Raw genomic sequence first — 18,129 nt, 5'->3', positions numbered from 1 at the left:
TATTACTGGTTTTTATTTGTGCTAATCTAACACAGGAAAAATTGCCTATAAATATTTAATGTTAAACCACAAAACTGAAGATGATTTATTTCTCAGTGACTTCAATAAGAATCTGTTTGAGATTGGATAACGAAATACCTAAGCAAAATTCTATTGTCTAGTGTAACTACAAAAATTACACCTTGAAGAATATCAAAATTAAATATTAGTTTTAAAAGTACTTTTAAAAAAAAGAACTACAAATCACATGAGATGAAAATATGCAAATAAAATTTCCTTATTTTAAAATTGATTAAATTCTGTCTTCTGATCTGAGATTCAAACTAAATCCATTTTATATAAAAATGAGATGTTAAAAAAACCTGACCATGATCTGATTTATTTATAAGCCAAACAAACATCGAGTTCCTGCCTCCAAAATTACATTAGCGAATGCATGAAGCTAAGGAAAAAGTTTTATGATTTTATACCTAAAACTGTAACTTTATAAAGATGCTCAGTGTTGAGTATTTTTATACTCAGAAAATATACACATCTGCTCTTCTCACTGTCAACAATTACCTTTAATTGTTTCCTCCACAACTTCTACCACACGATCTATCTGTTGAACCTAGAAAAGAAAACAAACTATTAGACAAAAATTTACACAGGGAAGAAAAATTTATGTTTATCCTTCTGCTTGTGTCAATGTCACTTATTTTCTAAGCATATCAATGAAGGTTTTCTTTAACGCATTTGGAGATATTACAAAAGATATTCTATATTAATGTTCTGTGTTACAATGAAGTATGAAATTATCACCTTCCTGTCCTCCAATAACAACTAAAGAAATCATATAGCATTTAAATAAACTGCCTGGAGTTGTGTTAGGATAGCCTATCAACATAAACTCAATACATCCTGAGATATAAACTTCAGTTTAATTAAAACATGTCTTCTCACACGGAAATTCAAGAAAAATGGCATAAAATGACAACCTGTCATGGACTGATGTTATAGTTTGTATAAAGAAAAAGAAATAAAATAAAAAATGACAACCTACACAAAAGGACATGCTAGTATTAAAGAGATCTATTCCAAATTCTGTGTTTTATTATTTTAAGATTCAAAACTCTTTTAATGAATTTTTATCATGTGCTAAGTACCGCACTCAGTTCCATGAAATGCAAAGTCAAATAACACAGCTCCTGTTCTATACACCAGTGACTCAGGAAGATTTCCCAGGGTGCCACGGGAACACGGAGGAAAGGTAATAAAATCAGACCGAGTGATCCAGGAATAGCTGCCTAGGGAACCAGAGGTGACTCAAGGTTATGAAAAACAGGATCACAACAGGAAAAGCCCACAAAGGAGACTGAGTAAACATGGCTAGAGTTTCAAAGGTAAATGAAAAAGTGAAGTAATATTATGATTGAAGAAGCTAAAGGGAGAAAAAATAAGTCAAAGCTAATTCTCCAAATTATCATTGTTTTATTATAAAGGAAATATCATGGAAAAATTCAAACAAAATAGAAATATAAAGAGGAAGCAGTTACAATAACCCATAACATTCTCTATTTCCACTCCTCAGATAAAATCACTTATAATAGTTTGATGAATAGATACCAAGACATTATGTGGTGTCAATATTTATATATAGATCTTTTCTGCAGTATAATTCTTTTTTACAAATGATAAGGGAGAAAAAAAACGCATGTATGTTCAAATATATAAATATATATGAAAAGTAAACCTGCCTCTTGAATTTTTTTCCCTATGCATCACCAGTCCATATAGGTCTACTTCATTTTATTAGCTTCATTTTATTTAGGGCCAAGTTGTCTTCTCCTGAAACAAGAGGTCAGAGGAAAGCATGGGAACAGATGCTACTATTCTTGTACAGGTCAGGGAGGATGCTAAGCAAATTCCCACCTGTTGGTCTCATTTTACTCTCAGTGAAAAAAGAAGCAAGTTCATCTGCTAAGAGTGAGAAAGCATATTGTGAAATAAGAACAGACTGAATGTTTATAAATACTGTTACAGAAAATAAGAGAGTGATGACTAGGGATATGTAAAAATTGTGAGACAGTATTGAGCTATCAGTTGAAATTAGAGACCATGATTTTGTAACAATGACTCAATGTGCAGCTGTGATTTTTCTCAAGGCCCAGCAGTTCTAGAGTAGGAGCCAAAGAGACAAATGGATTTTGTCTAATGGATCCTAGGTTTGCTAATTCCACTATTTATTCACTCATCATGGATTGAGCATCTAATGTATACCAGAATGGCTCAAAGGGCTGAAGAAACCACCCTAAGAGATCATGGAATGGACTGGAAGGAAATGGAAGAATGAAAGTTCACTATGCATTTTGGATGAGATGAAGCTTGGAGAATAGGTTAGACAGAGAAATAAAGAGAGTCAGAAAGAAGAAATGAAGTGCCTAGGGGTTGGGGTAATGAAAGAATGAAAGAAAGAAGGGAAAAAAGAGAAAAGAAAGAGAATAGGAAATATAATCCAAGTGCAGATATAGGCATTTAGTATTTTTTTGCAGTATAGCAAGGTCCAAGATCTGGCAAAGGGAACAGGTTGCTGAAACAGAGACGTAGGTGACGTCAACTGGAATTGAGATATAACAAAGTGAGAGGTTATACTGTTGGTGAGACATTACATACAGATGCTCAGATTGCCCAGGATAATAGAGACGTGGGTAGGACAAGGAAGAGTTGGTCAATTTCCCAGTGAATGTGGGTGAATAACCAAGGTATCAGTTGAGGATAAAAGACAGGGAATAAAAGGAGTAAAATAGGAGAAAATTCAATGACAGGGCCAGAACAAAAATGCATTCCTATGCAGTGAGAATATAAAAGCTCAAAGGGAGCACTGCATCCACTCTTGTAGCACACAGACTGAATAAGAAGTTATATTCCTAGAGAAGAGTCAGAACAACATGTAGAGGAAGCAGTCTGTTAAACAACTGAGGGTAAGCTAAAACTATAAAATTCTTAAAAGAAAACAGAGTCACAAATCTACATAAAGCTTGAATTAGACAATAGTTTCTTGGATATAACACCAAAATACAAGCAATCAAAGAAAAAGTAAACTAGATATCATCAAAATTCAAACCTTTTGGTACTTCAAAGGACACCATCAAGAAAGTCACAAGATAGCAGAAAATGGGAGAAAATTTTTACAAATCATATATGTGGTAAGGAACTTGTATGTAGAATATATAAAGAACTTCGACAACTCAAGAATAAAAAGACAAATAAACCAATTAAAAATGGGAAAAAATCGCAAAGATACTTCTCCAAGGAAGATACATAAATGGCCAAAAAGCACATGAAAAGATGCTCAACATCATTAGCCAACCAGCAAATGCAATTCAAAGCCACAGTGGAGAAATGGGGAGGTACTGATTAATGGGTACACAATTTCAGTATGAGAAAATGAAAACATTCTGGAGATGGATGGTGGTGATGGTTGCACAACAATATGACATACTTAATGCCACTGAATCATTCTGGTTAAAAATGGTTAAAATGGTAAGTTTTATTTTACCACTATTTTTAAAAAGCCCACAACGAGATACTACTTCACACCCACTAGGATGGCTATCATCAAAAAGACAGATAACAAGCGTTGGTGAGGATGTGGAGAAATTGGAACCTTCATATGTTCCTGGTGGGAATGTAATAAAATGGAGCTGGCAGCTCCTCAAATGGTTAAACACAGTGTTACCATATAATCCAGCAATATCAATCTTAGATATACATCTAAGAAAAATGAAAACATATGTCCAAGCAAAAACTTGTACACAAATGTTCATAGCAGCATTGTTCATAATAGCCAAAAGGTAAGAACTCAAGTGTCCATCAACTGCTAAGCAAACAAAATGTGGCATATCCTTACAATGAAACACATTCATCATTGCATAATGGCAGGGATATGTTCTGAGAAATGCATCATTAGGTGATTTTGTCATGGTACGAACATCACAGAGTATACTTACACAGACCTAGAGGTAGAGCCTACTACATAACTAGACTATATGGTATAGTCTATTGTTCGTTGGTTACAAACTGTAAAGTCAGACAAAAGTCACATATATGAAATGTCCAAATGTAGGAAAATCTACAGAGACCCACATAGGTTAGTGATTACCTATGGATGGGCAGAAGGAGAAATGGAAGCGAGTGCTAAGAAGTATTGGGTTTCTTTTTAGAATGATGAAAATTTTCTAAAATTGATTGTGGTGATGGTTGCACAACTCTGTGAACAAATTAAAAACTACTGAATTATACACTTTTATAAATGGGTAAATTGTATAGTGTGTGAATTATGTTTCAATAAAGTTGTTATTACCAAAAAAAAAAAAAAAGTTTAGTGTGGTCACATTTCTAACATCAAAGTCAGGAAAGTCAAGGAAAAACTAAGGAAATGTCCTCAGATTGAAGGAGACTAAAAAGACCTGACTAAAGGAGATTGCAAAGAGACCCGAATACAACTATGAATATGGGATTTTTCTTTTCCTATAAAGGACATTATTGAAATAACTGACAATATCTGAATAAAGTCCATTCACTAGCTTATAGCATTACATCAATTTTGATAACTGTATTATAGTGATATCAGAGAATGTTCTAGTTTTTGAAATATACAGGTATTTAGAAATAAAGGGGTATCAGGCTTGCAACTCACTTTCAAAAGGATCAGAAAAAATGTGCATACATAGAAAGAGAATAAGCAAATTTGTTAAAATATTAACATTTGGGAAAACTGGGTAAATGGTATATGAAAACCCTGTTTATTTTTACATTTCTGTAAGGGTTATAGTATGTCCAAATAAAAGGTTTAAGTATGTGTGCATGGAAGAAATGAAGAGAGATTTTCTTTGACCCTGATGGTCACACAGAATTTGTGTGAACACATATAACTGAAAATATATCTGCTAATTTTTCAAAAGTACCTAATTTAATAGCAAAAAAAAAAAAGTTAGATATTGCCCACACACGGTAATTTAAATCACTGGATGGTGTGGGGGAACTCCAGGACCTCAAAAAGAAAGGCCTAACAGAACTTAAAAGAAAAAAAAATCTATTTGACTACAAACAAGCAGGGGAGAAGTTTATCAAATGATTTAAAGAAAATACTATGTCCACTTCTATTTCCCGTGTGGAGGACTGTGGAGGACACAGTGGGGAGAAAAGAAAGAAAGAAGCGGAGACCGAGAAGAAAGGGAGGGAAGAGGAAGGAGAAGAGGAGTTACCTGGAAGAGAGAGAAGTTAGGAGCCAAAGAAGTACAGGGTGGACAGCAAGAAGAGGGGGCAAAGCAATCATGAGCAAGAGAACAAACTCAACATTCACCTACAGTAGTGAAGAACATATTAAATTCATTCTGGTAGAAAAGGAAAGTTGTTCTTAATTAATACTATAAATTGAGGCCCTGAGTACACAAAAGCTTATTCTCTGGCATATAGTTCAAATAAAATAAATAAAGCAGTATCACGTGTCCTTCAGGCACTTAGTTATAAATATACAGAAAAAAAGACATGCAGTCTGTTCTATTACTGACTCCATATGTTCTCAACAATGAAAAAAGGAGTTGGTGTATAAACAATTCATAAATAACATTAATGAGTCATTCTGCTGCAGAACTTTTAAAAGAAATCCATAAAAATATTTTATTCAGCTATTATGAACTACTCTAAATTTATAACTAAACATGTATTGAAGAAACAAGCCTATACAATGGCACCTAAAGCAAATAAAAAGTGCTATTCTGAAAGTTCCTAATTGTTTAGAGCGCTGCTGTCAAGAGAACTTTCTGCGCTGATAGAAATGTTTATATGCTGGGCCACCCAATATGGTAGTCACTAGCCACATGTGGTTATTACAGACTTGAAACACAGCTACTGTGACAGAGGAATTTGATTTTAGTTAAATTTGCATTTAAATAGTCACGTGTGGCTATCGGCACCCCACACTAAACAGCACAGGTTTAGGGAATGGCTAAGATAGCCATCCAGTTTGCAGTAATTTGTTAAGGCAGCCCTAGGGAACTAATGCATATCTCAAACACAACTTTGCCAACTAGGCTTTTAAAAAAAAAAAAAAAAAAAAAAGGTCCATTGACCTGAGGCTGTCACAGAACAAGCTGATACTACTCTGTAGTCAGAGGTTCTGCTTTAGTGTGCACCTGAGGTATCTTTTTTCCTGAACAACCAGCAGCTAAATAAGTTAATGACTAGGAATAACATGGTGACAGCTAACATTTCTTAAACAAATACTGTTTCAGGCTCTGTACTGACACCTTACATGCATTATCATATTTAATTCTCACAATGTTCCTAGGCAAGAGATACTAGTGCTATTTCCATTTTTGTCTATTATTCTCAGTAGATTTTGTCCAGGAATGGCACCTAGGTGGCCCACTTGATGAATTTCCCTTTTCTACGCACATGGAGGTCACTACTAAATGACCACAGAATGCTATCCAACTGAACCTGGACTTTCAGAAGACCGAAGCAGTAACTATTCCCCCCAAATCTCCCCAAGTCACCATTGCCATGAATATGTTCACTTGACAAACATTTATTAAACACTAACCATGCACTGCACATTGTCCTAAAACTAGGGACATAATGGTGAAAAATACAAAGTCCCTGCTTCATGGACCTAACATTCTAACTGGGGAGACAAACAAGCAAATAACTGAAAATCTTCATTTCCTATCATGAAAGATGCTATGAAGAAAATAAAATCTAGGAGTAGAAGGAGCTGGATGGGATAATTTTGCTACAGTGGCCCAAGTAAACACGTGAATAGGTAGCATTAACCCAGAGAACTGACCCATAAGGCAGAGGCATCAATGTGAACCTCCAGGGGGAAATGTAAGTACAAGGACTGAGAGACTGAACCGACACAGAGGGGTTGTGAGGTCAAAAGCAGCCCAGCAATGAGGGACAGAGTGGTAGGAGATGGGGGCAGACAGTTAGGGAAGGAAGATTATGTGAGACCTTGTAGTTCATGCTACGCAGTTTAGATTTTATTCAGCTTGCAAAAGAAAGCCACTGGAGGGTTAACAGAACAATTTTAACAACATTATTCCAGCTAATTCTATTGAAAATTTGCAAAGCCTGTGCTTTGTCCACATTTCTCTATTACTTGATGTGATTCTTTATATACTTGTATGAATCTGGCTGGGGATTTACTATCCCTTGATTTTTGTCCCAAGATACCGCAAATCCTTTCAGGAGTAAAAAAGGTTAATTCATTATAGATCTACATAACACACACACACACACACACACACACACACACACACACACACACACACACACACACACACACACACACACACAACTTTCTCATTAGTTCTCTTAATCTTGATTGAATATAAATATTAATAAAAGGAAAACCTGTCATTTTCATTCTAATTAAGAGATATCAGGGGCCAGGCAGAGTGGCTCATGCCTGTAATCCTAGCATTATGGGAGGCCGAGGCAAGAGGATCATTTGAGGTCAGGAGTTTGAGATCAGCCTGAGCAAGACCCTGTCTCCACTAAAAATAGAAAAAATTAGCTGCGCGTGGTGGTGTGTGCCTATAGTACCAGCTACTTGAGAGGCTAAGGCAGGAGGATCACTTGAGCCTAGGAGTTTGAGGTTGCTGTGAGCTAAGGTGAAGCCACAGCATTCTAGCCCAGGCAACAAAGCCAGACTGTCCCCCATCCCCCCACTCCAAAAAAAGGAAAAAAAAAAAATATCAGACCAAAACTTTAAAAACCACCTGAAAACTCTATTTGACCTTAAAAGGAAAAAAAATGGCGTAAGAGTCGCATTTTATTGTTTTACATGTGGATACCCCATCTTCCCAGCACCATTTATAATATTAAAGAGACTATCCTTTCCCTATTGTGTCTTCTTGGTGGCCTTCTCAAAAATTTACTGTATATGCTTGGGTTTAGTTCTGAGCTTTCTATTCTGTTCTGTTAGTCTATGTGTCTCTTTTTATGCCAGTTACTATAGCTTTGTAATATAATTTGAACTCAGAAAGTGTGATGGCTCCAATTTTGTTTTTCTTTCTCATGATTGTTTTGGCTATTCAGAGTCTTCTATGGTTCCATACAAATTTTACAATTGTTTTTTCTATTTCTGTGAAAAATGCCATTGGAATTTTGATAGGAATTGTACTGAATCTGTGTATTAGGCCACACACAAAAATCAACTCAAAACAAATTAAAGACCTAAACATAAGACCTGAAACCATTAAAATTCCTAAAAGAAAACATAGGGGAAAAAGCTCTTTGATATTGGCCTTGGCAATGATCTTTTGGCTGTAACACAAAAAGTTCAGGCAACAAAAGTAAAAGTAAGTAAATGGGACCATATCAAGCTAAAAAGCTTCTGCACAGCAAAGGAAACACTCAACAGAATAAAAAGGCAGCCTATGGACTAAGAGAAAATATTTACAAACCATATACCTAAGAAGGGGCTAATACCAAAACATACAAGGAATTCATACAATAGCAAAAAAAAAAAAAACCCAAATATTCTGATTTTAAAAATGGGCAAAAAAATCAAATACATAGAAACAGGAGTAGCATGGGAATTACCAGGGCCAGGGAGAGGGAGGAAATGAGGAGTAGGTCAAATGACATAAACTTGCAGTTATACAGGATGAATAAGTCTAGAGAACTAATGTACATCAAGAGGACTATAGTTAATAATAATGTTTTGTATACTGAGAATTTGCTAAGAGAGTAGATTTTAGGTGCTCTTATTATACACAAACACACAGTAACTATGGAAGACGGACGATTAATTTGCTTAACTCTAGTAATCATTTCATGTATGCATATCAAAACATTATGTTGTACACCTTAAATACACACAATAAAAAAGGGAAAAATGTTTTTTCCATTCCTTGTAATATTTGTACATATAAAGTCTTTTCCATCAAATGTATGTCTAAATTTTTCGCTTTTACCATAATGGGAATTTGATCCAATAATCAGCTGTGATTGAGTGAGTTACCTATCTGACAGGTAAAAGTTCAATATTAACTTCTCTACAAAAAAATGTTTTTCTCTTAAAAGTTTGCCCTAAGCCATCACAGAAAGTCCCTACCTTAAATGGTATTGGGGGAGAACTCAATTTCCAAAGCTCTTAAATTGGGGGAAGTTCACAACAGTCACTAAGCTAACTTAAATGTGTTTCGATTCTATTAGAAGAAACATTTCTTGAATTCACAAGCCTGTGAATAAGTCTGCTAATATGTTATACAAAAGAGCATTTGATGTTACATGTGGTTTAATTTGAGCAAAACTTTCTCATCTGCTGGTATATTTTCATCATCTTTCATCTCTTCATTCAAAGAGATTCTTTCCCAGTGGTAGAAATAGCCCTTTCAGCCAAAGTTATGTGACAGCACATTCCTCACATCACTGAAAACACATTTTCTACCTGAATGGTACCAGTGAGTGACTAACACCGTTAGAGATAAAAATTACTAATTGCAAGATGAGGGCAGGCTAGAAGGATGCCAGCAAAATGACGATCAGTACCAGGAACCTCTCTTCCTCTTAAATCCAATTAAAACATCTATAAAACTTTCTGCGGGGGTGGAGGATGAGGGGCCATGAGACAAAAACCATTTCGGCAATGAAAACCAAATTCAACAGGCTAACTTCAATCACATTGTTGCGGACAACAGAATACTCCTACTTAATAATAGAATATATTATAAAGTAAACAATGATCTTAAAAGTAATACTAAAGGCAAACATAGTATTACTAGAACTAAAACAGAAACACACATTAGAGATGTAAAATATCAACTAATAAACAGTGTTCTACGTAGTGGGCAGAATCATGGCCTCCCAAAGATGTTCAAGTGCTATTCCCTGAACCTGTGAATGTTATTTTACATGGCAAACAGGACTTTGAAGATGTGATTAAGATTAAGGACCAGAGATGATAGGATTAACCTGGATTATCCAGGTGGGCCCAATTTAATCACATTAGTCTCAAGAGCTGAGAAACTTTTCCACCTGTGTACAAAGAGAGGCAATGACAGAACATGTGTTGGAGAGATACGGCCTTGCTGCCTTTGAAGATGGAGGAAGAAGGGGCCACAAGCCAAGGACTGTGGCGACCTCTAGAAGCTGGAAAAGGTAAGAAACAGACTCTTTCCTAGAGCTTCCAGAAAAGAATGCTGCCCTGTCAATATCTTGGTTTTAGTCCAGTAAAACCCATGTCCAACTTCTGACCTCCAGAACTGTAAGATAATATATGTTGTTTTAAACCACTATGTTTGTGGTATTTTGTTAGAACAGCATAGAAAACTAATATGCTAATTAAAAAATAAATGAAAAAGAGAGTTAGCATCATAAAAGGAGGAAACAAAAAAAATTAAAATACTGCTGGAATAACTAGAAACAAACAAACAAAAATTTAAAGTTAAATAAATACCTTAAGTTTAACAAACATTCACTCAACAAATACTTACTGAGCCAGATATTATACTAATCACAGAATGTACATGTAAAGTATAAGAAAATGTAAAATAATAACAAAATCCAGGGCTTTATGGAACCTATCAATAAATATCCACCATAGCAAGCTGCAAACAGACTGATGAGTTGAATAAATCCTTTCCAAACTTTAAAAAAAAAGGCCAGAGAGAGAAAATAAATTAGATACTTTATCAGATATGTTCTCCAGATTCTGGGGAACATAACTTTTAAGTGTTGAAACCACATAACAAATTACCCACCCACCCTCAAAATTCCATGTCTTTACTATATCAAAATTTTAATGAAAAATTATGATAAATATGACCTAGCAATCCCTCTTCTGCATATATACCCAAAGGAGATAAAGTCACCCCGTCATAAAGATATCTGCACTCCACGTTCACTGCAGCATTATTCACAAAAGTCAAGATATGAAAACAACCTGTCAACAGATGAATGGATAAAAAAAAAATGTGGTCCATATACAAAGGAATAATATTCAGCCTTAGAAAAGGAAGATATCCTGCCATTTGCCACAACATAGATGGACCTGGAGGATATTATGCGAAGTGAAATAACTCAAACAAAAAGAAAAATACTGCATTATCTCACTTATGTGTAGAATCTTTTTTTTTTTTTTAATTCAAATGCACAAAGAAAGAATAGAAACAGTAGAAGGGGGCTGGAAATGGGGAGATGTAAGTCAAGGGATACAATGTAGCAGATACACAGGATGAACAAGTCTAGAGATCTAATGTATAACAGGAGGACTATAGTTAATAAAATTGTACTATATTAGGGATTGTGCTAAATAAGTAGATTTTAGCTGCTCTTGTCACAAAAAAATAGTAACTATGTGAGATGATAGATAAGTTATTCTGCTTCACTATAGTAATCACTTCACTATATTATTATACAGTTTAGGTATATACACAATAAAATTTATTTTTAAAATATTTTTTAAAACAATGATAAAAAGACTGACAGATCTTTTCCCCATGTTAAAACAGGCTGATTTCCTACTAATGAGTTGTAGAAGTCATTATATATTCTGGACATAAATCCTTTAGGAGATATATGTTTTGCAAATATTTTCTCTCAGTTGTGGCTTATCTTTTCATTTTCTTAACGGTATCTTTTGAGGAGCAAAAATGTTTATTTTTGATGAAGTCTAATTTATCAATTTCTTTTCTTTCATGGTTTGTGCTTTTTTGTGTTCTAAGAAAGGGTTTCCTAACCCAAGGTCACAAAAAAAGGAGGTAAGATAGTAAAAGATTTGAACACCTTACCAAAGATGTATGGATGGCAAATAAGGACATAAAGTCTGCTCAACATCATTAGTCAACAGAAAAAGGCAAATTAAAACTTCAATGAGATACCACTACATACCTAGTATAATTGCTAAAATTGTAAAAATTGACAGTACCAACTACTGATGAAGAAGTGAAGCAACTGGAACTGCTGTTAGAAATGCAAAACAGCCACTTTGGAAAATACTGGCAGTTTCCTAAAAGGCTAAAAAGATGCTTCCCATATGACCTGGCAATCCCATTCCTAGGTATTTACCCAAGAAAAATGAAAACACATATCCACACAAAGACCTGTGCATGAATATCAATAGGAGCTTTATTCATAACAGCCTGAAAATACCACAAATGTTCATCAACTGGTGAATGATGAACTGTAGCCCACCCATACAGTGAATAATTCTAGGCAATGAAAAGTGAAAAACTACTGATAAACAATACAACATGGATGAATACTGAATGCACTATGCAAGTGAAAGAAAGAAGATGCAAGTATTCAATAACATTCATTTATTTGACAGTCTCAGAAAGGTAAACTATAGGGACAGAAATCATTTCAATGATTGCCAAGGACTTGAGGGGAGTGGGCAGGGTTGACTACAAAAGGGCACAAAGGGATAGATATGTTCTATATCATGATTATCAAAATTCATCAAAGGTGAATATCACTATCTGTTAACTATACCTCAATAACTATGACTTAATAAAGATCGGTATCGTTAACATACAAGAAAATAATGAACGGATAATGAATAAAGGGCAGGAAGAGACAACCACTATCTCATACTGCCTCTCATCCTCACCTATTCATGCCATGTTCCCCCAAACACAGCCTTTCCCCCTGTCCCACTGATTCTAACTTACACACTACATTGAGTGCAAGTCCCTTTCCTCCACCCTCACTTCCCTATTTTCCACACGTCTGCGCTACTCCAATCTACGCTTCTTAACACTCCCAACTCCACTCACTCCTTGCTGTTCCTTCTTGCCTCCAAGCACCCTTAATGAATACATGTCTTTTCTTAAACATGTTGTTGCTTCTGCCTGAAAGCTCTTTCTCCTTTCTCCACTCATTAAACAACTACTCAACCTCTGAAGCCCAATCAAGGACAGCTTCATCCTCTGTGTGCCCACAGCCCTTTGTCCCTAAGCTTAGTTATCATGATTTACAGCTCTCATCAGATTTCGTGGTCTTTAGGGAAAAGATATATTGTCTTCAGCTTGGTGTCTCTAGAAAACTGTTTCATTCCAGGCACACAGTTGTGCTCAATGTTGACACTACTAGTAAATGAATTAATTATTTAAAAAAAAAATAGCTAATACAGAGCACTATGGGCCAGGCTCCATGCTAAACCCATTACATGTATGAACTAATTTAATGCTTAAAAAAAAAAGTCAGGTTCTGTTATTATTACCACTTAACAAATGAAGAAACTGAGGTACAGAAAGGTCAAGTAACTTGTACAAGGTCACACAGCTAAGAAGTATAGAGATAGGAACCCATGCAATGTAGCTCCTGAAAACATGCTCTTAATCACTATGATATATATTTTAATAATTTAACTGGTAAAAATGTGTATGTATATAGGTAAGACTGGAAGAGGCCATGAAAAAGTGAAAGCAACAGGTCTAGGAAGGGAAAAACATAAATGGATTTTTAAACTTACTGGTCATTCTGTTACAATATTGCCTTGTGGAATATGACAAGAAGAAACATTAGAAAACAGGAAGTAGGGACTCACAGGAGGACAGAGTTTCTCAAGCTTTGCTATCAATATCAATGCTATTGTTACTGTGACACTGCTCCACTTACTAATGTGTTTATGTTTTGCAACATGGCATAAGTTAGAAATATTAGCTTCTTTCATATATTGCTTTAATTACACACATGATTTTCAAAATTAAAGTGTTCACATTCGAAAAAGTCAAAAGTCAATCCTGTTTGACATTTCAGGATTAGAGCAGCCTGCTTGAAAAGATGTTCAAAACCACTGCAAGGCTGGGTGCAGTCGCTCACGGCTGTAATCCTAGCACTTTGGGAGGCAGGGGTGGGAGGATTGCCAGAGGCCAGGAGTTCCACACCAGTATGAGCAAAAGTGAGACCCTGTCTCTACAAAAAACAGAAAAAACAGCTGGGCATGGTGGCATGCACTACCAGTCCCAGCTACTCGAACTCCTGCTTGAACCCAGGAGTTTGAGGTTGCAATGAGCTATGATGACACTACTGCACTCTAACCTGTGCAACAGAGCAAGACTCTGTTTCAAAAAAAAAAAAAAAAAAAAACAAAGAAAAAACCCAAGAAACAAAACAAAACAAAAAAACCATTGCCAATCAACCTGGTAATAGTCCCTGAGATAAGAGGACACTTGTGTTAAACCAGATTTCTATTCAAGTCTGCAAAGAAAATGTCCACTCGCCTGCAGGGCTCACAGCTGGCACATGAGGAAGTTGTATTTGTTACAAATTTTCAATATCAAATTATATATTGTGCTGTGAGCTGCATGTTTTAAAATGTGAGAACCTATATATTAATCTGCAGTTTATTTAGGATTTCTGGAGCTATAAATCAGTTATAAAGATAAGTCTAGTGAATCAATACCAAGACCAAGTTCAAATGCAGTCCTTGTTATTAACACAGATCTACCCAAAATGTACAATTGTATAAACATGCTTTCCTCTAAGAGTAACAACAGTCTAATAAATCCCTTTGCTATTAATAAAGTATACTGTAATAACTGATAAATAACACTATCTTAGGAAGAACTCAGCATAAATATTATTTCACCCATCTCTCCCTAACACAACTCCCAACTGATAGACATAAAGTATAGGTCCACGTAAGCCTTAATGAGAAATTCCCAACTAGCCAATTTTGCTGCGTTCTGGGGACCCATCCCACCAGATTCTCTAGGGGTTAAAGGTCTAGGCTCAAACCCAATGTCACTCCTAGGAATCGGAATATAAGCTCTATGAGGATAGAAATTCCTGACAATTTTATATACTGCTGTACTCCCAGCACCTAGAACAGTACCAACTATATAGTAGGCGCTTAGTAAGCACTTGCTGAACTGAAGAAATAATGGTGTGGCAGGCCTAGGATAGGAAGCCAGGCTTTCTGACTCTTGAAGTATACTATCCCTTTTTTACTCCAAACTTTAAAAGAGAACATCCTGTTTTCTGGTTGACTAACCTAAAAGAAACTTTCCACCAACAACTTAACCCAAGAGAAAAAAAGTAGCATTCAATATAGTCACAAGATCATGGAACTACCTACAGCTAGCTACAGAGTGACTGTCATAAACAAACAGTAATAATAAAAAATAGCATTGCATAAAATTGTGAGGTGGATGGTTAACCTTAACTATCCAAAGGGAAATTTTTCACTGTAAGGTAAAATGTTTCAAGATCCTGAAAAAATAAAAAAAGATCTTGATTCTCTACTGGTCACCTATAAACAAATATATTCTAGATATAAAATATAAGCTTCATTTCATGCTAAGAAAAAACTCTGGGCTAAAAAAGGATCCTTTTATTCAAGACATTCATGTTTTCAAATCTGTTCTTTCTTTCTCCTCGCCCATTGTGAAGAAATTAGACAGGCTGGTGCACAGATTTGTGCTCCAGGGTAGGAGAAGTACAGAGGCTACCGCCAACAAAGCCAGTGCTGCTGGACCCACAGGATGATAGGCTTTACTTCTGGTTTTGATTTTCTGTTATTTTCTTTCCATGCATCATCACACAAATAATATTAATCACAACTAGATAATTCTAGGAGACAGTGGGACAGATGATAATAAAAGGCCCAGGGGTCAAATCACTGCTTAGCATGTGCTCTCACCACATTGCTAGCTCTGATTACTGAAACAAATTAAATGCCCCATTTCTAAAGGTTGATATTGATAGAAATTACCATGTTATGATGGTAGTAAGATCTCCTCTTACCTATTAAATATCTTCCTAAATGCTTGTTCCACAAGTACTTTCAAATATGGGTGGGCACAGTAAGTCTTTTAACTCAGGTATGCAATAAGTAGCTTGCTCACCCACACCTGGTCAAGAATTGACACATCCTCTCCGCATTATGAGGTGACTTAGACAAGTCCTAGCAGAAGGTAAAAGCACAGAATGCAGTTATAGCAGTTCTTTCTTCCACCTCTAACATTCTTCCTCGTAGAAATTTTGTGAAGGAGTAACATTCTTTACTCAGTCCATAAACCAATCATGCAAAATAATTCCAAACTCCCTGCTAAAAACAGTATCCCAAGTCACTGAATTTAAACATTTGTATACTTCAGAATTATTTTTCTTGGTATAAAATATTCACTTCTTTATTTCATTTTAACTCATTAAATTTCAGAAGGTTTCTAATTTTATAGCAATTCTAATAATTCTATTCAGAAGTAGATCTCTCTAAACATCAAATAGATGATTTTAGTTTCCCAATCTAAAATTTTTTTCAAAATTTTCAGTTCTATGGGCATAATTTTCTTACATATAAAGTCATTGATGATAAATAAAATATCACATAGCTGCCACAGAAAAAATGCCCTATGAAATGATATTGACAAAGAATAATCTTATACTTTGATAATACTTAAGGTTGGTGAATATACAATTAAATTACAACTCTAAAATGTTAATGACAGTGTGATCCCACTTTTGGAAACTTTTCACAATATACTAATTTTAGATTAAAATAAAAAAGTGCACTGTGGGCATTAATGTATTATGTATATTTCCTAAAAATTAAAAAATACTTATATCCAATAGTTAAGGAATAGTTAAGTAAATTATGGTATATCCCTCAATAGAACATCAATGCTGGATTTTAAATGGTTAAAAAGCTCATGGAATAACACAAAAATAAGGATACAAAGTAGTTTTGAGATTACAATTAAGTAAAAGATGCAAAGGTTAAAAGTCTGAAAGAGACAGCCAAAGTTATAATAATTGCATTAGGGTGACAGAAGTATGAATTTTCTTTCTATTCGCTTTTCAAAGCATGTGTTCTTATTTCCCCAATTGTAAATGAACAAAATAAAAATAAATCTAAAGAATGTCAATGGTAATAAAATGGGACTACATGACAGAACAAAAAGGATGCTAGATTAAACAGGGGAAAAAAAATTTCTATTTGCCAGTGTCACAGCTTGGTATGAGCCCTGAAAAACTGTCTTCACATTAACAGCACTGGTGTCCTCCTTGTACTGTATCTGGAGGATTTCCTCTACATCCTAACATATACTAAGCTCTTCCCTACACACAACAGAGTTCAAAAAAACACTACGACAACATATGCAGAGAAGAGGCTTTTGCCACACTAAGGAAATTCTGCTATTCCAGTAACTTAATTCCTTGAGATGAAATCTAAGATGAACTCCCATCTTTTAACCACATTCCATCTCCGAAACAGAGTTCTAACTAGTTTCCTATTTCCCTAACACAGCAGGAGTATGTTTACAAAGAAAGTTAGTCCAACAGGCAAAGATAACTCAGGAGTCCCATATTCATTTCATTCCTTAAACCAAGAGAAATCAAAATGTAAACAAATAGTGAACACAAACTAAAGTTACCAAACATGCAGGTTTTGTTTGTTTAAAGTGAGAATGTTTGTTCAAAGATTATTAAATTTGCTAGTGGAGTAAGGACTTCACAGCAGAAAACAAATTTATTACACTGAGAACACAAGAAGGTAAGAACCTGTCAATAGTACATCAAATAAGGCAAAATCCATTATAAAACTTAATTCAGACACCAATTATTCACATAAACTTTTCCTATGAGCATACAATACTTTTTTTAAAAAAATTAATGAAGTCTTTTTTAAAGGAAGATCATTGATGAGCTTACTGAGCATGACTGCAGTAGGAGGGAGGGAAGGAAGAAGCACCACCATTTGGTCAACAAATACTGACTGAATGCCAACTACCATAGAGCATTTTGCAAATAGTCATTGGCTACAAAAAATAAGTTAGAGAACAGATAATAGTCTGACTTCAGAGAGCTGACTGCCTAAAAGGAAAAACACCATGCCAATAACAAAAATATAATAGGAAGATTCTTTTAGTCTGTCAACAAATACTCAAGAGTGCCTGCTGTGTGTCAGGCATTGCAGAAAAGGCTGGAGAAACATGGAGAGAGTTTAAAAAAAATAAGAAGACTGAAAAGCTGTCCTAGAGAGGCTAACAATTTAAATAGAGGAGTTTTATTCAAAGAATCATATCAGTAAACCTAAAATCACAACTCTGTGCTAAGAGAGCAAACGACAGGAACTGCACCGTAAGCAAAGGGAATCCAGAGACAGGATTCTGGAGAACTACACAGAGT

The 18,129-nt window shown here is 35.1% G+C and overlaps 1 protein-coding gene across 3 annotated transcripts in view; it reads right to left on the bottom strand.

Annotated features, from left to right (window-relative positions):
• CDKAL1 (CDK5 regulatory subunit associated protein 1 like 1) overlaps positions 1 to 18,129 on the bottom strand; it is a 584,442-nt gene that overhangs the window by 409,088 nt on the left and 157,225 nt on the right. For all 3 annotated transcript variants that reach the window (XM_045551876.1, XM_045551874.1, XM_045551875.1), the window contains one exon: positions 562 to 610. In XM_045551876.1, the coding sequence (XP_045407832.1) occupies positions 562 to 610 (49 nt within the window). The remainder of the gene's footprint in view (positions 1 to 561; positions 611 to 18,129) is intronic.

The sequence above is a fragment of the Lemur catta genome, chromosome 5, assembly GCF_020740605.2.
Source record: "Lemur catta isolate mLemCat1 chromosome 5, mLemCat1.pri, whole genome shotgun sequence".
Classification (NCBI taxonomy): Eukaryota; Metazoa; Chordata; class Mammalia; order Primates; family Lemuridae; genus Lemur; species Lemur catta.
The sequence above is the reverse complement of the archived record's forward strand: the minus strand, read 5'-3'. Positions and strand labels throughout refer to the sequence as shown.